The 22,700-nt window shown below is 36.2% G+C and overlaps 3 protein-coding genes across 11 annotated transcripts in view; all 3 read left to right on the forward strand.

Annotated features, from left to right (window-relative positions):
* The window catches only part of bnl (fibroblast growth factor branchless), a 272,965-nt gene extending 268,212 nt beyond the window's left edge, over positions 1-4,753 (forward strand). For 4 of the 5 annotated variants that reach the window (XM_073077081.1, XM_073077080.1, XM_073077078.1 and 1 more), the window contains exon 5: positions 146-4,753. In XM_073077081.1, the coding sequence (XP_072933182.1) occupies positions 146-634 (489 nt within the window). In that variant the 3' untranslated portion in view covers positions 635-4,753. The remainder of the gene's footprint in view (positions 1-145) is intronic. The other variant, XM_073077082.1, reaches the window with a different exon arrangement.
* Positions 4,754-8,015: 3,262 nt separating this feature from the next.
* On the forward strand, positions 8,016-10,294 carry LOC140745312 (uncharacterized). 2 transcript variants are annotated; one of them, XM_073077083.1, is made up of 2 exons: positions 8,016-8,591; positions 8,919-10,294. In XM_073077083.1, the coding sequence occupies exons 1-2, from the start codon at positions 8,202-8,204 to the stop codon at positions 9,528-9,530; spliced, it is 1,002 nt and encodes a 333-aa protein (XP_072933184.1). In that variant the 5' UTR covers positions 8,016-8,201; the 3' UTR covers positions 9,531-10,294. The 2 variants fall into 2 exon arrangements, with proteins under 2 accessions (XP_072933184.1, XP_072933185.1); XM_073077084.1 differs by having other exon boundaries at positions 8,016-8,498.
* Positions 10,295-10,407: 113 nt separating this feature from the next.
* MICU3 (Mitochondrial calcium uptake 3) overlaps positions 10,408-22,700 on the forward strand; it is a 118,114-nt gene continuing 105,821 nt past the window's right edge. For all 4 annotated transcript variants that reach the window (XM_073077085.1, XM_073077088.1, XM_073077086.1 and 1 more), the window contains exon 1: positions 10,408-10,623. In XM_073077085.1, coding sequence (XP_072933186.1) covers positions 10,417-10,623 — 207 coding nt within the window. In that variant the 5' untranslated portion in view covers positions 10,408-10,416. The remainder of the gene's footprint in view (positions 10,624-22,700) is intronic.

The following is a 22,700-nucleotide window of genomic DNA, read 5'->3' on the forward strand; positions in this document are numbered from 1 at the left end:
ACTTTTATGGCCAGGGTTATAACTTGGAATCTAATCGTATGATAATACCATATTTGTATATGCTAATCTGTTTTTAGCAAACGTTCTTGGGTGATATTGCACTGGTATGAATAAAATAATTAAAATTTGCTTTCTTTTGTTTCAGAAGGATCTCTCGGACGACTGCGTGTTCGAGGAACACATAGAGGAAAATAATTACAATACGTACTCGCGCATACGGGGAGGGAAGAAGACCTTCCTGGCGCTAGACAACAGGGGCAGGTCGAGGCGGACTCAGATCCCTGTCAGCAGGCCGCTGGGGAACCTATCAGGTTATGCCCTGACCCTCACCAAGCGGTGGGACGGGCCGAAGCAACCGCAGTGCTCTCCCAAGCGGCATCGAGGCAAGCTGAAACGACCGCCACCCTTCCACCGCAACTGTCAGCGGCGCGTCCAGAAGCAGAATCTAAGAAAGCGAAAGCACAAGAAAGCGAACGACCCGAAGAAGAAACAGAGGCATCCGAAGGCCCGCAGAAAACCGGAGAACGGGACAACGACGACGACGGAGAGCTGGGACGAGTCCACCATGTCGACGATGTCTACCACTGATGCTGAGTTTTTTCGGTCAGCGACCGCGCAGGAAGGTCGCGCGTGACCTCGCTGGTCGCGGTCGGAGCTGCCGTAGCGCTCGCACAATAACACCGTTCCACTCACACGAATCTCTACTCCCGGACCGGAGTCGTCTGACCAAGGCAAAGATACTACATTCAGCGTCAGACCCGGGAAAGTGACGTAAAAATGACTAGAAATTACATAAACTCTGATATCTAAAGTGTAATTGGCATATTTTGTTTCAAGTGTATCTAGTGTGAAGAGTATCTTTGCCTTCGGTTTGAAGCTTTCAAAAAATCACGCATTGATTCGCAAAATGTTCCACGCTTCATACAAACTTAGGGATTAGTAGTTTCTCCTTAATTAATTAATACTCAATCGAAAGTCGTCTAACGAACAAAACGCGGCCGAAGCCGCAAGTTGAAACAATAAATGATATTATTCTACCAAAGCTACTGAAATTATCTATCTCAATTATATTCCTAGTTCGCTTTAAAATGTAGGTTTATCGGCAAGATTCCAATTGTCTTAGTTATCATGAAATTAATGTAGTTGATATTGATTACATAATGATAAAACGTGTGAATTTGTTGTAAATGTCGGCAATTTGTGGTTTAAGGTGGAACGGTGTGGCTTGATGGTTAAGGATTCCTGTGTGTGCCAAATCGGTAAAGAAGAGCAGGATGTTTCTATTACTTTTCCGCCAAATAGTAAAAAAACAATGTGCGTATTCGTCATCCCAAATTACAATTCATTTAAGGCAAAGTGGCTCGGTAATAGACATATATTAGACTCATTTAATTCCGTTACCCGAAACAGTATCGACGCCGAAAATCTTAGGCGTTCATAATTTTCCGTTTACAGTTCTCTGCAGCGAGTTTAAATCGAGAAATCGCCGCATCAAATATTATGGCAAGACGCAGACTTTAATGATAGGAAAATTAACATCGATAATACTTGTTTTTATGATGTCGGACCCATTTTATCGATTTGGCACGAACAGGAATCAAAGGAAGAGTTTGTACTTAGACGGATGTGTCGAGGTGTAATTTCATAAGAAATTGACTGAAAAATATGACTGAGTAATGTAGGTACTGTCGGTTTCGGATAGGCTATGATAGACTAGAGTGCGGCGGACGGCATGCTTCGTATTTGTAATAAGGGACCGAGACCAGCGGCCTGGTGGCACATCTGATATGATTTTCCCATAGACCACGTTTTAATTAAGCAACTTGCTTTACAAATTTCTGGATTAAACCAGTCTTAACCGGATTAAAGTGGTAATTGCGCGACCATCCACATATTTCACGTAGACCGCTCGCCTCGGTTCAACCAAAATTGAATTAGTGATAAACATTAACGACGAAGAAGTGACTATTAGTAGGTAGTTTTAAAACGTGTATCTAATTTGTAAATTATTTATTTTATTTTCCATAGAGAAAGTCGTATTTTGTTAACGTTTTAGTTGATGTTTTTTTTATTCTCTTATCCCATTAGGTCCATCCGAATGTAGATATTAGGATGTCATACGCTTGTACTATTAGTGAGCCAATTTATGTGTATTATATTTATGACTCCGTTCGGTGACAACATGTGCTTTGTATGGCGTTTTGTATAGAGTATGGACGCAAATATTGTGATTGAATGGATTAAGCGATAACATTCTTTAGGATTTCCCTCGCATTCGCAGGTCATGTATAGACGTGTATTGTCTTTGGATGTTGTCAGATGATTTCGAATGTATATGTCACTGCTAAATATTCAAAGGTAGCATTCTTGAAATTCGTTATTTATTTACTTTAATAATCGAGGACATTTTGATAACATTTTGTGAATCTTGAAACGTATATCGAGAATGTTACATTTGTATCGTGACGTAATAATTGGTCTGTATTTATAGGAGGCAAAATTATTCATGTTGTAAAAATGTTTTTCATGTAAGAATCGTACGGGAGCTACTTGTAATGAACTAGAACGAATAAAATAAGTTTCCAGTACTGCCAATGATGCTTTTATACTGCCAATATGTAATCAGGGGTAAGCAACATTTTTATACAATTTTCATGGAAATGCAATCCGTCAATGCGTTCGCTGACTGTACATCAACTTTGTGAATATGCAACAAGCTTTATGAATGTACCTACGTATGTTATACGAATATTTTGAATTTATTTATGATGTATGTATTAATGTAAAGAGAGTCACGAAAACGACATAAAATCTGTACACGACAAAGCATTTACTCATCGTTTCAAATAAATTTTACGACTTAATTACACTTGCGTACCGATTTATTGTCATTTTCGATCATTAAATTATTCGATTCTCGGGTTAATCACTCGTTATTGTATTGTAGGTAAATTTAACCAATTTACGTTAGAGTAGAAGCAGTATTTCGGTATTGTACATATGGTTCTCCGTTGCAGTACCTAGTTTTATAGTTTTTATAATGAATAGACCTATTAAGAGAATCTGTTACTATTCGTGATTTTCACCTATCTGTAACGTGGTTATTTGATTCCTAATCATTATAACTGACATTTAGAGACAAGGTGTTGTCAAACTCACTTGTATCTCATTCCGAAGTCGATTTTATAGCGAATGAGTGTCGCGTGAGTTTGGAAAACATGGTATAAGTAATTTCATTCATTTGTGCGCGTGACTGTACATACGTTTGACAGTGACGCATCAGCTGTCACGAATGACGTCTTTCTATCACTTTTAAACTGTCAAAATGGAAAAAATCAGTTTTTTTGTATGTAGATGAATTAATTATATACGACTACTTTCCTGTTCATAATAATATTACTTAAATAAACATATCTCGGGCACAAATGAAAGAAATTCACTATACCGTCCGGTCGAAGTGTAAAAATACGTTATTATTTTATGTTATTTACACATGTGCCATAATATACCTTCTTCTATAGGTTTACCTACCGATTCAGGAGTAATGTTGTTTTCCAAGGTTAATCTGTTTCGCACAATACGATAATATTTAACTGAAAGGGAAAAGGGATCACAATGGAGTCATTCATACGTTATTGTCACAGATATACTGAAAAGAACAGATGCCGTGCAATAAAGCATGCGCCACCAATGGAAGTAGTTTCGAATAAATACCATTTTGATTTTGTATTGACAACGAAAGCGAAGAAATAAAAAAGAAAATTATAATTACAAAAATGAATTAATATTCATCCTAATGAATTATTAAAAATGTAATCTATTTATTATATTACGGTCTATCACAGTGCTTAGAATGACAAATACATTCGATAATGTACTCCATCTGTTCTTTTCTACGTCTGTGAAGGTGTATCGCATACAATTGGATTAAAAGTTTGGATAATGAAATTTAGGGCATTTTTCCTATCGCACGTGTTTGCACTTGCACGCACGTCCACACGTACACATGTAGCTCCGTAGTATCCGCGAAGCTCGTACGTGTGCGTAAGAAACGACACAAATGTGACGTGTGCAAGTTCGACGCGCGAGCAGTCGTCAACACGCGCGACAGGAAACAGGTCCTTTAGATGGTCTGGATTTGTATTTGCAAGGAAATTTACTTCTAATGTACAAATCACCACCGCTTTACCAAATGTACAAAAGACAGTTGAAATAGCGTACAAAGTCCTATACTAATTAACTTATAGCTATACATAGATCTGAATCAATAGATATGCGATTTTCTCACTATTTTTGATTTTATTTAATCCTTCATCAATCCACTCTATATTAATAGTCACGCATATAAAAAAATCTGATTTTTATGACTACGCCAAGACCATATCTATTGATTTAAATCTATGTAGTTAAATGGCAACTCAATATATTGTAAATACCCACCAATTTGTGGCTCTATCCCCCCTTCTTCCCTTAAAAAGCGGGAACGTCATGAGGGGTTGAACAGTATTACTTAATTAATTTCGATATGTTTACATTTTTACAATAATAATTAATATAACTTTCATGTTGACGTTACATGTACAATGGAACGCAAAATTTGTAACTATTTTGAAAAATAAATTAACGTTTATGACGTAGGATTTTAAATTCACCTTTTTACGTAGATGTACCAAAAGATTGAACGAAACTTTTAGACAATAACTTTTTACAGCCTCTTATACCGACAAATAAATAAAAATGATTCTTTAAATATCGTGTAATGTTTTATTTTATACCCTTTAACTACCTACCCTTAAGGATATTGTTATAATAATAATTAATATGTATAGACGGAACAGTGCTATAGAAAATAAATTTGATCAGTTTTTTGAATTATCTGTATACCGTCATAGACAATACCGATGGCGAGAAAACTTGTTAGTAGTTACCGATTGAAATTTTACATGATAAAATTATCTCCTCTTTTAAAACACAGCTGGTTGTAGATATATGTATTAATATCTGATTTTTTTGCCTGAAACCAGTTACAAGTCTATAATAGACAATAAATTCCAGTCAGTCAGTCAGTAGTGGGACATCATACCCTCAGGGTCTCTCATATGCTAAGGCAATGTTAACATACGGGCGGTGGGCATGGAATTTCGGGTCTCGAGGATACCCTCTTTGCCCGGGCAGATTCTCAGGTGGTGAATACCCCCCGGATTCTTGATATTTATTCATAATAATATAATGTTATTTAAAACATAATAGAATAATGAACAAATATTAAAAAAATCTATCATCCCCCTGTTGAGGGGGTGATTCGGTACTTATTGCGTCGTCATACCGAGCGGACGATCGGCCTCCTGATGGTCGGAGGTCGCCAGTCCAGGGAGTTCCCGCGGGAGCGGGCGCGCCCCAGGTGGTCGATCGTGTAGGGGCGCGAACCCCTTTAAATGGGAGTATGGTCCGGCCTCCGCCCGCTCATACATTGAGCGTGCGAGGCAGACCACAAACTCCTCGATCGTCTCGATCTTAAGGTCGCGCCTCACCACGTCGTTCCTGACGTAGCGTCCCGCCCCCACGATTGCTCGCAAGGCCAGATTCTGCTGCGCCTGGAGACGCTGTCGGTTCGACCTGGAAACCAACGCGTACCATGCCGGTGCCGCGTAGGTAAAATAAATTCCGCGGACACTGAACTAACAGAGGTCTAATAGAGTAATACGCTAAGGTAATACGAGACAATACAAGGCTTTATCGCATTACAGTCACTACTGTTTAATAAATCTTATTTAAAGTCACGCCTACGAATGATTCGTTATAATAAATAGTACATTTGTAAATACACGGATTGCTTTATACACATATGAATTTAATAAACATTTATTGAGAAATCAATACTCGTAAAGCCCATATAGATTGATATATAATCTCCTTTCCTTATCTTATATCTTAAACCGCTGCTTACTTTAAGAATTTTGAGATATTTTATTATTAATTAACACATAATTATGTAGCAAATATAACAATCATATATCTAGACAAGACACGTGGCGATGTTAAGTGATCACAGATGCTAAAAGCTACTCAATGTTCATCTTAAATATATTGCTAGTCTCGAGGAGTAAGTTTGAACTAGTCATATAATAATAAGCACAATCACTTTACCATAGACGCCATAGTATAGTCCGCGCCAAACTGCTAGTCCGCTCTGAAGTTGTTGCAACCAGGTGTAGTCATACAATTTGCTATGGCGACGCGATTCATTTCTTTATTCAGAGCGGACTAGCAGTTTTACGCGGACTATACTATTCAATAACAACATAAACGCTTCATCTTATCTTTAAATTTGAAACGTAAAATTACTTATTTCAAATATAAAAAATTAGAAATAATTATGTAGATTCTTACTATAAGAATAATATAATAATAAGCATTATACCTGTAAATTATGGTCATAAATTAAAGCACACACATAAAATTAGTACACAAACACAGAAATACAGATTTATAATAACTACATGACCAGCTAACTACTAAGAAACAGGATTATATTATAAAATAGTACCAACTCGTAATAAAAAGCAAAAGTAACTAGGTCTATTTTTGGTAATCCTCTAATCCTCTTTCTAATTAAACACCTAGTATCCTGGACTATTTTCGAGAAAGGGATCCATGGCGACGACCTTCAGGCGAGCGTAGAGCAAAGCGTCCAGCAGACCTGTCTACATGGGCCTTGCGCGCGATGTTCGAAGCGACGAGAACAAACAATGGATGTCTTAACTAAATCGCTCCAAGAAACATAAGGTGTATCTGATACCTAGAAGACTCTGGTGCTGTATTAGTCACATAGATCTAAAATATACACAAAAATATTATTGATTTATTACTGACATTTAGATATTTTATTTAACTAAAAGCGTTTGTGTGTAAATATACAATATCCAGAAAGGCAGTAGGTAATATCTACTTTCTACAAGGAAATAAAACTCTGCTAAACAATTCTACTGCACTATTCTAGCATCATCAACGACAAATTAATACAATAAATGCTCATTCATACTCAAATGTGGTTTTAATTCCTATTTATTCCTAATCACATAAATTCAAATGTACCTATCTATAATGTGCATCTACTTGAAATGTAAATGTAGATTGTAGAAATTCAATAGTATTTATGAATGAATCATTAAGCCAGAATACTAATTTATATTCGCCATTTCAAACTACACGTTATTATGCTAATCCTTAGGTTTTTATTGTCCTTCAGATGATTAACGGATAATAAGAATAAATATAATATAAAAATAAATATAAAAGTATACCAAAATACACTTAGATAAGCTAACAGCAGCAAGAAATATACACGCATAGATTATTCTCTTTCTTTACTATGTTATTACTGATGAAAAATCTTTCAAAATTCATTGGCAGTGCATTCCACATAATCTACTAAATATAAGCCGCGTTGTACATTTTATTACTGGATTCATAGATACTAATCTATGACTGGATTATAAAATTCATCCATAACTTCGATCTAACGTAAAGGATTATGTTAAGCTAAAAACTCAATAGTTAACAATTAAAAAAGTTACTAATATAATTGATAAAATCTTATAATTATATACCAATATTAGATGACATCCACTATACACATTAAAACAACAATTTCATATTTAAAAACCGCTAACTCAATAAACTTTTATCAGCCTTAAATATAAATTAAAATAAACGCGCGAGATTAGAATTAAACTTTTTCCGAGATATGAGATTGCGATAAACGTTTAGTTACTGCGTATACACAAATATTAATCATCAAATTCAATCAAGTAAACTATAACTAAAAGTGAGACATTTTATAATATATATTAATACTTTCCTGTAAAATATTTTATAACTGGTGCGGAAAGTAATCAATATAATATTCTGAACATTTATAATAAATAATGCTAACCTTGTAACGAAACGCTTGACAGGCGCAGATAAAAAATAACGTGGCGTTGGTGCGCAGACAACGTCAATTGACTCGCGTCCCATACTCGGCGGCCATTTTACATCGAGTGAACAAGGTCATTCCTCGCTCGATTACTGCGCTTCATTCGATCGCCATCTTGTTATACAATTTTGTTTGTGATAATATTTCGATTCGATATGCGTTTTTAATCGGTTTCGGATTCAATATTCATCAGTTTTGGCGGCAAATTAACTTTTGTGACATCATGAAGAAAACGTCGTCGCTAGTGTGGCGATTCTTTGATCGTTTGGAAGAGAATAAAAGGTGTACTGCAGTGTTGTGTAAATTGTGTGATACTCAATACAAGTATTTCGGTAATACAACAAACTTGAGAACTCATTTGGTGAATAAGCATCCGATTCAATGGGATCTCCTGCAGAATGGGACGCTAGACGAGTCAACGTTCCGAGCGTTAGATGATGACGATAATACAAATCAAAGCACAATATCGACACCGCGTCAGAAACGAAGGAAATATGTAAAGAACTACAAAAATGACAACGTACGTTATTCTGTATCAGTTGATCTAAATAAGCGCCAAGGTAGCCGGACAGAGACGGGGGAGGAGTCCATGCCCGTAATTGAAATACAAAGGGTACTTATATAGGTTATAATTTACTGATCACATAGTTGATAAAAACACTGATCCCGCGCGCTCATCGATTATCAGTCGATTTCGGTAGGGTTAGTGACGCGCCCAATCGAATCGATCGATGGGAGATCGATTCATATTAAGAATTATTGCGTTCCCTTATCGATATTTATTCACTATTCCATTGTTTACAAATTAATTTCTATTGTTAGCAGTAATATAATGGAATGTCAATCATCTTTATTTAATCTTCTATCTCGCCTGTTGTAGATAAAAATAATCTTTTGTACTGATGACTGAACAATATTATATATTTAATTTCTTTTGCAGGTTGATGTCCTTGAAAATTCAGATCATGATAATGATAATGTGGATGAGAATGAGATCTTAGTACGTCAGATGCACAACAGAGGCTCAGATGAAGAATGGCTGGAAGAAGAGGTGTACCCGAACATTGATTCTTATGAGCCAAAGCGTAAAAAAGTTAAAGTGAAGCATATTAAAAGAGAGATCCAGTCTCCACCTCCAAGGCGGTCATCCAATTATATCTTTCAATCGCCAAAGACTTATCCTAAACCAGAAAGGATTGTCATAGACAACTCGTCGAAGAGGGATGAGTATAGTGTATTCGGAGACTATGTTGCAAATAAGTTGAGAAAGTTCAAAGGACCGCAGACCAAAGGGAACATTCAGCAGTTAATCACGACTATACTATGGCAAGCTGAGTACGGAATGTATGATAACATGGAGTCAGTTAAGCGGATCATATTGCACTCGGTGCAAGAAATGGTAACCGAGGAGCAGCCTCAGGAAACGGAGCCGCTCCACTCATCACATGTTGACGAGACACAAGTACAAGTTGTCATTGATAATACACACCATAGGAATAATTCACACATGAAAGACGAAACTGTAACAATTATTGATGCCCCAGGGGAATAGTTATAACATACGCATAGACAAGTTGCACATTAAAATAATAATAATGCTTTTTACACTCCCACACTAGGACTTTACATATATCATGGATAACATGGACAGAGAAATCTAAATTAATCATGTAAATATCTGTCTAGCCGGGACTCGAACCCAGGACCCTCTGCGTGTCAGACCTGTGACTGCTCTGCCATGTTGTATAAAATTGTCGACTTAATTACTTACAGTATAATACATAGAATGCTTTTAAAAATTGTATAATGTCACCACATTATTTTTATTTGCACTTTTTGCATCAATAGTAATGTAGTTTAATTTATTCTCTTATAATGGGGAATGATGTAACAGCACTAGTGTAGGATTTGCATATTTCTTGGCAGTTTCGTATTAAGTAGGGCTCTGATCATGCTAGAGGTTGTTGTAACCACATCCATACTTTATGTATTTTATCTCATGTCAATATAAATACATATTTGATAGAATCTAGATTTTAAAATAATAAACTAATGTTATATTTTATGCTCTGATTTTAGTTTGTGTTTGCAATATTATTGACTTGGAAGGTTAATGGTTTTTTACAATTATGGGAAAAGTACACAGATTTTCTATGTATTGGTGTTTCATTTTGAAGTAAGGTGTCTAGTCTATCCAAAGTTTCCAAATTATAAAAGTATTGAATGGATAGTTTGCTCTACTGTACCTGTTAGGCATATTGTTCAGGCATAATTAGTTAACATATAACGTCTTTTTCAATAAATAATAAATTTTCATTGGGGTTTCATTTGTGTCTACGACCTATTGTAAAGTTTAGAGACGGCGCATGCGCGTTTGACACTTCCTTCTTGCCTTCTCGCTCGCACATGTCAAATTGTCAATCAGCTGTTTCACCAACATGGCTACGATTGGCCGCACATCGAGTAAATTGTTACAAAAATTGCAAATTTCGCCGGTTTTACATCGAAATTTGAGTTTCGCGAGGGGTAAAAATGTGTACAAGAATGTCTGGGCGACATGTGCGTGTGTGTTCGGCGGCGGAGTTGTGTTTTACGCAGCGAAACTGTACGGATTTTCAAACACCGTCTATGCCCTGAAAGCAAAGGTAACACCCTATTTGTTTACATTAGATAACGAAATCCGATAACATCTAACACTTGAGAGTACTAAATGGTTTCCTTGACTATCGGTTCCTGCAATTTACATCGTATTTATAAGAGCAAGCTAACGTAGGTAACGTTTGAATCTAAATGTTTGCAATTAAAACTGTAGTCACGATTATTTTCATGCTTTTTCAGTCACAAAAAATTATAAAGTACAACATTTCAGTTAGAGATTCAGGCATTACATTCATTTTCATGAAGCGGACATTATGTTTATAAATAGATATGCCAATATTAGGTTATATCAAACTGTCAGATGATAATCTTAATTGGAACTGTCATTTTAAGTTTCGTTCAGAAACATTTTTACAATCCTTTTATCAATATAGCCTTTATTTTTAAACAAATTACTGTATCATTACAGAAAAACAGGAAAATACTTAATATAACAGGAAACCAAGTAGGTATGATAATAATAATTTATCTCGTAATTATAATTATTATGTAAGTATTCAAAGAAGAGAATTCCTTTTTTTTTAATACGCTTTTATTAGCTTCAGACGTATGTATGTTGGTATGTTAGTATGTAACGGAATCTTTGAACATGATTTTAACCCCCTTCAAAACGTCAGATTAACTTGAAATTTGGCATACTTATTAAGGACCGATGACAATTCAATATTTTAAACATTCTGACCCGTTATCCTTACTAGGATAATCAGGATCAGCGATTTTTGTTTTCCTGAGACCCGGAAGGTCTGCGTTAAGACCAATAAAGGAATCTACCAGGCGCACCGATCACCTAACCTAACCTTGCGTGGGGTGCTTTTTAAGATATTATCAAAATGATAATCCTTCTACTCAATATCTATCAATAAAATATTTATAATTATTGACACTATGCACCCCACGCTTTTGTTACAAAAAAAAAATATTTTTAACTTATTTACACTATTCTTAATTCAAATTAAAAAAAATATATTTTCTATTTTTTAGTTGGATTTTCTATAAAAAGTGTATTTTTTTAGTTTTTTTAAACTGTTATTTATTTTATATAAATAAACATCAATAATACCTTATCAACGTTGTACTGCAACCCACCTGACAGTAAGTAGCCGTTGTTTGCCAAGGATATCTGATGCTAAATAGCATATATGCCCAAAGTAAAGTAACATAGTCTTGCTATTACTAATTAATAAATTGAAAATCTGAATTTAAGTAAAACTGCTTTCCTATGAACCCATCTTAGGTTCATAAATTAATAAAGTATGTTCAATATTTACTGGGTTATATATAAATTTATATGGTTCAGGGCAGCAGTCTGAGTTTTTGACTTTATGAAAATATTGTCTGAGGATTCTGTTGCAAAGATGTGTAACTGTGAATGTCCATTGATTTGGATCTCAGTCCTCAAAAATGGCAACATTTCTCTGTTGGTCTTGAGGTAATACATGTCCAGAACCGCTGGTAAATGCTCAGGCCGAGTGCCAGTGGCAGATTAAGTCCATTGGACACATTGGGGCGGAAATGTTGAATGAGGCCCCCAGGCTACGAAGTTAATAAAATTTTAAAAGTATTTACAAATGAACTTATAAATATTTAGAGGTCCTAAGACCAGAGGCACGAGGCGCACTGACCCTACCCCTCCTACATTAGTCCGTCAGGGCTAATTGCAAAGATTTTTGTAACTTTCATCATCATCATCAACCCATTACTGTCCCACTGCTGGGCACGGGTCTCCTCTTAGAATGAGAAGGATTAGGCCATAGTCCACCGCACTGGCCAAGTGCGTATTGGTAGACTTCACATACCTTTGAGATTTTTTTATTTTATAAATCTCTCAAGTATGCAGGTTTTCTCACGATGTTTTATTTCACCGTTTACCTAAGCACATGATAATTAATTTCTAATAGGAACATAATTTCGAAAAATCAGAGGTTCGTGCCTGGGATTTGAATCTCGGACACCTCGATCGAGAGGCCTTTCTAAACCACTAGGCTATCACTGCTTATGTTATACAAAACATAACTTTAATGTCATACAAAATATTTCTGTGAGATGTGAGATGAGACGTTGAGGTAAGAATTGGAGGTATAGCTCAAATTAATTTGGTTTTACACCAACATATATTTTATTTTTCTCATGAATGGATACCAAAAGTTTTTAAATTTAGTGAAAAAAATTAGCAATAGGCCACACTGCAATAAATTCAAATCGGATCAAATATTTCTTCTTAATATACAGTAATATACAATAATATTTCTTTTTAAAATACAGGAGTAGCAGACAAGCATGCAGTCCCTCTGATGGTAAATGACTACTACCACCCATGGACGTATCTAATCAACTCCAGTTATTAAGTCTGTTTAATGCCTATAGTTTACGCCTATAGGAGCAGTTTACGCTCCTCCCACACACCTAGTGTTTACAACCATAGACTTAGAATTTTTTCGCTACGCTACCTATATCTATTTTTACAACGGTGTGCGGCCACACCGTTGTAAAAATAGATATACACCGTCGTCCTTCCCGGGGTTCCTTGCTGGACTGTTCGAGCTCCCACTCTTGCCGCCCGCAACCCTAGAAGCCCCCTTTTAGTCGCCTCATACGACAGGCAGGGGATACCGTAGCCCTATCCTAGTCCCGAGACTACAGGGACAGTGCTTGATTTCCTAAGGGTCCGTGGACTGAAAAAGGCTGGGAAACGCTGCCTAAAGATTATAATTCTGAAAAGAAGCCTGTGACCAGCGCTGGGACAGACAAAATACATTTTTTTAAAGAACTATCAGGCCTATATAGGCCTCTATAGGCGTTTTCATTACGTTTTCTTTAACTGTTTATGCAAATAATTATTAATTTGTAATAGGCAAATAGCTATTCGAATCTCGGCTATTGGGCTTATTATATTGTATAAAAAAAACTTTCAAGTACGTAATGTATTCTTACTAAATAACCACCCGCGCTGTATCCATTCGAAAAATCAGTGCGATCGCGGCACATCACAGGCAGGATAAAGCCGTCCCATTCCGATACTAATGTGGGCGATTAATTTCAACAGGATTTCCATGAGAATTGACTCGGTAGGAGCTTTTACGCTTTATTTTTTCGAACCAACACGTGTTAACCCGATAATGAGACCCCGGGGTGGTGAATCGTTAATAAGACACAAGAGAAATTGCTTCGACGCATTCTAGGATCGGTTTCGTTTTTTATCTGTTTCACTTTTTACTTTTTTAATCTGTTCGTTGGGCTAAGTGACAATTGATGACGTCTATTGCCTTATTTCCTTCGTTTTTTAAATTAATTCCAATTAATCTGTAATTTAAACAATGTTGTTATGTCCAATACCTAGGTTTCCTTTTAGCTCGCTGGTGTGTGGATTTTTCACAGATACTTCATAATTATCTTCTAATACGTGCCTGGAATTCGAACCACATACCTCCCTGACGGAGTGGCTGAGTTTTAAACCGCTATAGATATATCAATGCTATACATTTATATGTTAGTAAACAAAGTAAACTTATCGCTATATAAAGAAACTGGATGCCTGTAAAAGCATATCTTATCTGAATAAAAGTCGAAGGTTTAAATTGTTTAACACTTTCGTATATGAGGTATTGACTAATATTTGACTTCTTAATTTACCATGCTAATATGAAATGTGAAACGTTTCCGACGGCCGGGCAATTTGAATTTTCATGGCTATAAATTTATTTTTCCATTATTATTCTACAATTTTTATACCTATATGTATTTAAAACCTTAAACCTTTTTTTTAAATATATTTAGTACTACAAAATTTTATGGTAATTTCTATTTACGTGGAATATTTAAAAAGTCTTGGTGTTTGTAACTCGCCTTTGTTTGTAAATTGCGTAAAGATGTAATTTAAAAAAATAAGTGTTTTGCAATGAATCTGTAATATTAAGCGAAGTCGCCGCTTCCCCGCAAGCTAGCAAAATATAATATTATCCAAACACATTATCGTAAGTTGCATCTTTTAACTTCACACTCCACTGAATGGGAGTGACATTATCTAAGAGACGACTTGTTTTTGATGGAACGATTCGCTATTGTACTGTTTTTTTTGTTTTCTTAACGCCATTGTTCTAAAACTAGAATTTAAATAAAAAATCCAAATCTCTGTGCGAAAAATATTGCTAGATTTGATCAATCGCAAAAATTTAATTAAACTCACATTGAAAATGGTTATTAAATTAATCCTATAAGTTTATCTTAGAAATCTCTTTGCTATAGTTTCGGCTAAAACTTTACAACAAAATCTTACTTTACAACAACATTAACTTAAGACGCAAAATGTTTAATTTTTTCTAATAATATATTCTCGTCTGAAGGATATTGCGTTGTATCACCCACAAAGGTATATGAAGCATTCTAAGTAATTTCTTTTTTCGAAGTAACTTTCGAAGCGGAGCCATTCGATGCAAAGTAATAATCGACGCCTAAACATGATAAGTACCAGAAGAGCCGCCAATATTCTCAGTTTTGAAGAAGTGCTTTACACCCATTTAAAACAGCTTAATGGCATAGCTACGAAAGAATAAAGAATTAACTACGAAGGAAGCAGTTAGTTGGTAGTTTATGAACCTAAGAAGCGTACCACAAATTTGTCTGACAAGCAGTCTACAAGCAAAATATTGACTTGTTACTGTGTTGCATCCATATATTCATATTAAATAAACATTCCTAAGCGAAGAGCGCCGTAATTTCAAAGATGCCTGCTCATTAAAGATCATAAGGAACTACAAAGAGGTTAAACCCAGCAATGAATTAAATATCAAACCTACGACTAAGGTTGAAGTCGTTCATCAACATGAACCGATATATAAAATTGTTTGTGGTTTCAATGTTCTTATCATAATATCCTGGTTTTGATATCTGTGAAGCGAACTGGAATGCTAAACATATGTAGACAAAATATTCACGCAAATATAGAAAACATTATATTGAGTGAAATTCTCTTATGTTTTACCGTAACAGTAGAGCTGATCAATCTCACACCGTTTTTAACCGACTTCCCTAAAAATATATCATTTAGGTATTCGTCGCGCATACTTTTTATAAGATAAATATCATGTTATCGGAGTCACCACTACATATATTTCTAGCATAAATCTGTCTCCGTTACGGTAGAAGGGTGTGGATGCCGGCGGAGTTACATATTAGGAGACTTTCTTATTCTTCAGGGATAGCAACTCATCTGTGATCGCCAGAGCTGGATATAAATGTCCACTTACAGTCAGATGTACTGCAACCAGATTTGCTATTTAAATGTAATAAAAAGCTACCATGAGTGTACCAAGAAAACCCAAACCAACATCTAGGCTACAACATTTATCTCAATCGCGGTCCTTAGCTCGAACAGGCGTCGGCGCGTCGCTCCGCAAATCCTATCATTACCCGCGTGTAGCTGCCCGCTACTGGCAATATCTCATGTCGGTAATATCGATCGCTGACACATTATCCCCGTTCCCTCATCGCTCGTCGGTGTTTAAGCTTTACACGTAATACCTGAGCTGTTTGAACCTATTTTCGTGCCTGGCATTAGATGTGATCTTCCAGAAAATATAAAAGTTTTAACGTCGGCTTCTGTGTCGTTTGTAATAAATAACAGGTGTAGACTACAATAGATTTGATTGTACAGGTGTAGTAACCTATTTCCGCCTAATCACAGCATTGGTCACCGTTAGAGTGTGCTGGTTTGAATGGTAGATTAGGTTAGGTTAGGTTATGGAAGACATACTTTTCAGAGGCGTTGGATCACTTATCACCAGGTGGATTGAATGCTCGTTTGTTACTCAAATCTAATAAAAAGCTACCACCTTGAGTGTACTAAGAAAACCCAAACCAACATCTAGTCTACAACATTTATCTCAATCGGTCCTTAGCTCGAACAGGCGTCGGCGCGTCGCTCCGCAAATCCTATCATTACCCGCGTGTAGCTGCCCGCTACTGGCAATATCTCATGTCGGTAATATCGATCGCTGACGCATTATCCCCGTTCCCTCGTCGCTCATCGGTGTTTAAGCTTTACACGTAATACCTGAGCTGTTTGAAACTATTTTCGTGTTTGGATGCGTTGTTTCAGGAAATTTCAAAAAAATAATTTAAACGCCCGCCTATTGTCAACAAGTGCATTTTTGCTTGAATGTAGTAGTTTGCGAATGTCACTATATCTGTTTCTGCTTTATCAAGGCCTACAGTATTATGCTTACCGTTGTCCATACGCAATGAGGTTTGTAACTAATCCTTAAGGGAAACGATGGGTCTGTGACCAGCCTCAATAATAAATCATACTTGCAATTGATTACAGAAGTCAAATGAAATCAAATGATCCAGCTGAAATTTTACAACAAATGTTATAACAATTACAATGATTATTATGAGTTTTTTTAAATAAACATTGTTAGCAAATTGAATAAAAAAAAGCTTCTGTGACCAATAACAAGAAACCACAACATATAGCTCTAAATATAGAAGTTAGGAAGTTTCACAAACAATTACTATAACTATTTTCCTCTTTCACAATACATACGTCCTAGAATTTACCTAACACCTGCACCAAATGTTTATTCAACGTACGATATGACCACATCCTGAGAGCATTCGACGAAATGATTCAGTATTTCATGTGCCCTTATCACGCACACTATGAATTATGCATATAGAGTATTTTTGCGGTTGTACAGCCTAGAAAAGCTACATGTTACATATTGGAGACAATGGTGCTACGGCCTATGAGTCAAACTATATGAATTATATTTGATATGAATCATCGGTATGATATCTATGATGTGTGCTTTTATCCTGTTTCTTATAATATAGGAGTAACAGACGAGCCCGCAGTACACCTGATGGTAAGTGGCTAATGCTGCCAATGGACATCTGTAATCAACCCCAAATAGGATTAGATTCCTTCGTGAAGTCTTTTTTTATAATATAGGAGTAGCATACGAGCATGTAATACACCAGATGGTAAGTGGGTACTGCCACCCATGGACACCTGTAATTAGCCCCGGATAAGATTAGATTCTTACGTGAAAATAGTACAGATACATCACTACCCCTGGGGGCTAACCTGGAACGCCTCAGAGAAGCATGTCACTACATCCTTAAAAACAGAACATGACAGCGTTTAACACTGCTGTTATTAGGCAGAAATAGATGTGGCGGTGGTGCCGCCGGAGTAGTACCACGAAGTGTTCTAAGATCTAAAAACGGCTACAGTACGTTATGGCTATCTTCGTAATTCCCGTGGGAACTTATAACTTGTAAATATTTTAAATCTATCCCACAATTACTTTTCAAGATTTTAGGATACAACTAGAAACTATACGAAAGCATGTTTTTTAAATATGAAACTATACAATAGTTTCATATTTAAAAAACTTTTTACTTAAACAAGGTTTGACCAATCCCAATTAAAATCCTCGTGTCTTTGGTTTTGAAGGGCAGAAACAAGTGAGGCGTTCTAAGCCAGTTATGGGGGCTGGGCAAGATGGACTTTATTACAGAAATTAGATAGAGTATATACTCTATCTAATTCTATATCTATACAAGCATATGCTTTTGAATATTTTTTGTTATACTTTCCATTACATTACATCCATATTTGAATGCCTACTGAATTGCGTTATGATTCTAAAACAGTCATTCGGCTCATGTATGAACCATTTCCCATGTCAGCCACTAGACCGAACTATAACTTAACCAATTAATCCATTGTTCGAAGCTATCGTATGACAGAAGTCACGTCGCTGCTTCCAAGAACATCTGGTCTTGACGTCATCTCCATCATTGCGGTCTCATTTCAATTCCTTCTCTTAATCATTGTGTATAACGTCATGTGATAAGGGGCACGGGATTACCAGTATCCATATCTGTAAGTGCTACGTGATTCGGTTCATGTCTGATTGGCGACCTTGCATTGTTTTCCTGAACTCCCCGGAAGGAATGCGCTTCGGATCACATACGTACATTATGTGAGTTTCTTTGTGACCAGTTTGTTTAAACGAAAGTTTTAGTTAATGTAGCCTAAAGACATTCAATCATATAGTGACTATGTAGCTACATACATTATGTGGATATCTTTGTGACTGCTTAGAAGTGAAACGGGAGTTTTTTGTTATCCAAGCAATTAATTAGGTGTTGTACTATGAAGCGCAACAAATGCAAATTGATAGATTTAACCCACTTTTGAGAACTTTTTGTAAAGAACTCTGAGGCGTGTAAATTTTATGAAGTAGTCTTTCTTCGTGTTAAAACAAATGATAATTAATTTCTATAACTCACATAACTTTGAAAAATCAAAGGTGTCTGTGATAAAACTTGGACCCCCGATTAAGAGGCTGTTCCTAACGTATCTATCACTGATGCTACTATGGGTATTAGTGTAGAAAGCGTTATTTTTTTCCCGAACCCGGAGAGTAATTTTTAGGGTTTCGTATTCTCCAACGTATGTATTTATTTCTGATTCTTTGTCACGCCGTAAAGCCTAAAGGACTAGACGCATTTATGACGCATGAGTTTTTTGTACGTGACGGTCTGCAGATCTTTTGGTGACTAACTATAGTTATGTAGCGTTCGTCGTTTTGTTTTTCCTTGGTAACAGCACTAATAGCCGAGGTTTAATCTGATGATGAAAGTACAGATAGAAGACAATTTATTTACCTCAAATACTTAATACAATCGAACTTTACCTAGAAACAATAAGTTTCATACACATAGATGTCGGAGAAAAACATTTTTCGCCTTTGTGTCGTGTCTTAATATACTTTCAGAACTGATAATGTTTTATTGCTAAAAATAGTAAATTGTTTTATTGCTAAATTAGTAGAAGTGGCAAACGAACATGCAGTTTAACTGATATTAAGTGGTCATTACCATCCATAGACATTTCTAAGGTTCATTGGTTCGACTTCGGAAGCACAGCCGCTCTACCTATTTCTGCTCTAAAACAGCAGTATTAAGCGCTGCTCTATTCCGCTTTGTAGGATGTAGTATGGGACACAAACTTATACGAGGCGTTTCAACTTAGTCCACGGGGGTTACAACACATATGACGACCTCAGGGAGAACTGCAATCCTATCTGAGATCTGAGATTGATTACAAAAGTCCATGAATGGCAGTGACCATTTACCATCAAGACTGCATGTTCCGTTGCTACTTCAGTTTCACAAAGAAACACATCTCATCTGATCTTTTACTAAGGGTCCGTTCACACAGACCGGCTCGGAGAGGAGAGCAGATTTTTATCATGTTGGAAAGTTTCGAGTACCTAATTGTATTAAGTTTTTGTTGGATGTGCACTTCTTTGCTTTTCTGCTAGTGCAGCCGATCGGCTCCGATTGCGAGTGCATCCGCTTTCAAAACTTTACCAGCCGGTCTATGTGAAATAGTTGGCGGCTCCGCTCCGGTCAATTCCAAGCGTATACCATCCGGTATGTGTGAAAAATGCGGGCCGATGCTTTCCGAGCCGGTCTGTGTGAACGGACCCTAAGAGTACTATATCAAACGTTTCATCGGATTCTTAACAAAGAGACGATACTTCATCAGAGTTTAATAAAGTCAAGAATAACTTTCTCACTGCTTACATACGATTTCTGTAACTGTTTTATTTGTAATCATATCCTTTACAAACCAACCGTATTCCATATATAAAACACTTTATCTTAATCTGGTGTGTTTATTTATAAATATTTCGTATTTTTTAAAGTGACATTTAGGTAGGTATGTAGTTTATTGATGTATTATTTCGAAACAACTCAGTTTTTAAGTTACTTATTTCAAAAATAAGGTATTCATATTTTGTATAGGTATTATGTCATTACTAAAACCTATCTCTACCTTATAAAACTATTGAAATATTGCTTTTTCAGCTTTGAAGGTAGCGACTGTAGTCTGTAGTAAGGTAATAGAGGATAGGTATTTAGATACATATTAGGTGTGCTGTATTCTGATTACCTACTTCTAATTTAAAAAGTAAATAATAAAGTAGCGGGGAAACATACGTATAATAAATTAGTAGGGAAATTAATAATAAGAAAAACCTGTCATCCTATCATTGCCAATTCAAGCTAAACTTGACTTCAAAACTTCTGAATCGATTTTTACAGCACTTTTACACAAAATTATTTTACTTTACAGGTTTAAATCGTAGGCATAGTTTTAAAAATATATAAACGAATGCATCCATGTGGAAACTGAATGCGTGCGAGAAAACTGTTAAAATAAAGACATTTAATACAGAAGCGGGTGGCATTCGTACCGAGTGACATAGAATAGGGACTTGCGAATGCTGGCTTGTAGCAAAAAGTAAACTGGTACATTGTTCGAGACGTGTAGCGTTTTGTTTTAGTGCGGCCGTGTCGGACTTGGCGGGTTTTGTACGTTTTGGAGTAATACTATCCAATCGCGTCTGGTCTCGGGTCTCATTGCTGGTCGATTACTATGGGTTTGATCTAAGTTAAATTTGCGACTTTAGGACGTTCGTCTCGTTCGGAAATTAAAATTGAAATAATTTTATGTTGATTTTTTTCCATAAATAAACGAAGCAATCAGCATAAACGTAAAATTGGCTCGCGAACGTTTTCTAATTCAATTATATTGTTCTATAAGCGCATATTAACAAATTAAACTATAATGTTATTCTCATGTCACAGAAATAAATACATTTTATTTTTATCAAGTGACTTTATCTAGTGGCATCACTATATTTATTTTTAATTAATGATTGTGATTTAATAATTTTATAACTCTTCGGACGACGAAGAACTTATATCTTTTTCATATAGGTACCGTAAAGAAGTCAAGTTAAACTGAGACATTATTTTTTCACATATTCCACATCTTTGCTAACTAAATTGACTTGATTAACCTTACACATTTTTTGCGAACTTCGTAGAATGAAGACGTTATTTTCTCATACACACAATCGTAAACAAATGGTAGGGGCTGCCCGTTCGTAACAAAACACTCAATGGCCCCGATAATATCAGCTCACGATTAAAAGTAAATCAGTCGCTATTCACGGCTCACCCTAAATTGTTGCAACCCCCGGCCAACGGTGCCGTATTGTCCCCTATGGTAGGGTTGCCATGACGCCTCAGACACATGGGACATTATAAGGTATTTTTGTTGCTGTAACCGTTACATCACGTTTTTAAGGACGGGTTTTTTTTTTAATATAGGAGTAGCAGACGAGCATACAGTCCACCTGATAGTAAGTGGCTGTTAAACTGGCTAACCTTACCACACCCTTCAAACCGGAACACAGCAGCGCCTAACACTGTTGTTATTAGGTAGATAGAGGTGTGGCGGTGGTGCCGCCGAAGTCGACCCACAAAGGGTTCTACCACCTTCAAAGGAACAGACCCCTACCATTTATTTACAGTGTTTCCTACAAATAGGATTAACGTGGTGCATATCTTTAGTCTGGTGGAGGAACGTATAGCTAACACGAATCGAATGTTTCAAAACGCTCATATGATCATCGACAAGATTTAACGACCGTTATCAAATGATTAAAACTAAGGCAAAGGGCTTAACTTGCCCTGCGAAATACCAAATAATGCGCATTTATCCAATTGGGTCACCCAACGAACTTAAAAATCCCAGACAAATTTGCAATAACTCAAAAATCTAAAATAAAATATATAGAAAAACATATTTAGTTTTCCATTCATTTTAATCGGTTATGGGTAGAGCTAGTCTATCTAAGATTCTTTGACTTGTTAAGATTTCTTCTTATTAGTTTTAAATCCCTTTATATGCACATTAACATAATTTCAGAATTTCAACCCTCAGGAATTCTTTTGTCATAATATAGGAGTTGCAGACGAGCATACAGTCCACCTGATGGTAAGTGTTTAGTGCCGCCCATAGACATCTGTAGGTAATCAACCCCAGATAGGATTAGACATTCCTACCTGAGGTCGGCCACAGATGCACCGCTACCCCTGAGAACTTAGCTGGAACGCTTCGGAAAAGTATGTCTCCCTTAACACCTTTCAAACCAGAACACAGCAGCGCCTAACACTGCTGTTATTAGACAGAAAT

Source organism: Epargyreus clarus, unplaced genomic scaffold, assembly GCF_041222505.1.
Source record: "Epargyreus clarus isolate Ecla_fem2 unplaced genomic scaffold, WU_Ecla_fem_2.2 ptg000010l, whole genome shotgun sequence".
NCBI classification, from domain to species: Eukaryota; Metazoa; Arthropoda; class Insecta; order Lepidoptera; family Hesperiidae; genus Epargyreus; species Epargyreus clarus.

Bases quoted from the DNA above. Each gene is read 5' to 3' on its own strand.
- LOC140745312 (XM_073077083.1), top strand. From the start codon at position 8,202: ATGAAGAAAACGTCGTCGCTAGTGTGGCGATTCTTTGATCGTTTGGAA. The intron at 8,592-8,918 runs GTACTTATATAG...TTTCTTTTGCAG, and splicing joins CCGTAATTGAAATACAAAGG to GTTGATGTCCTTGAAAATTC.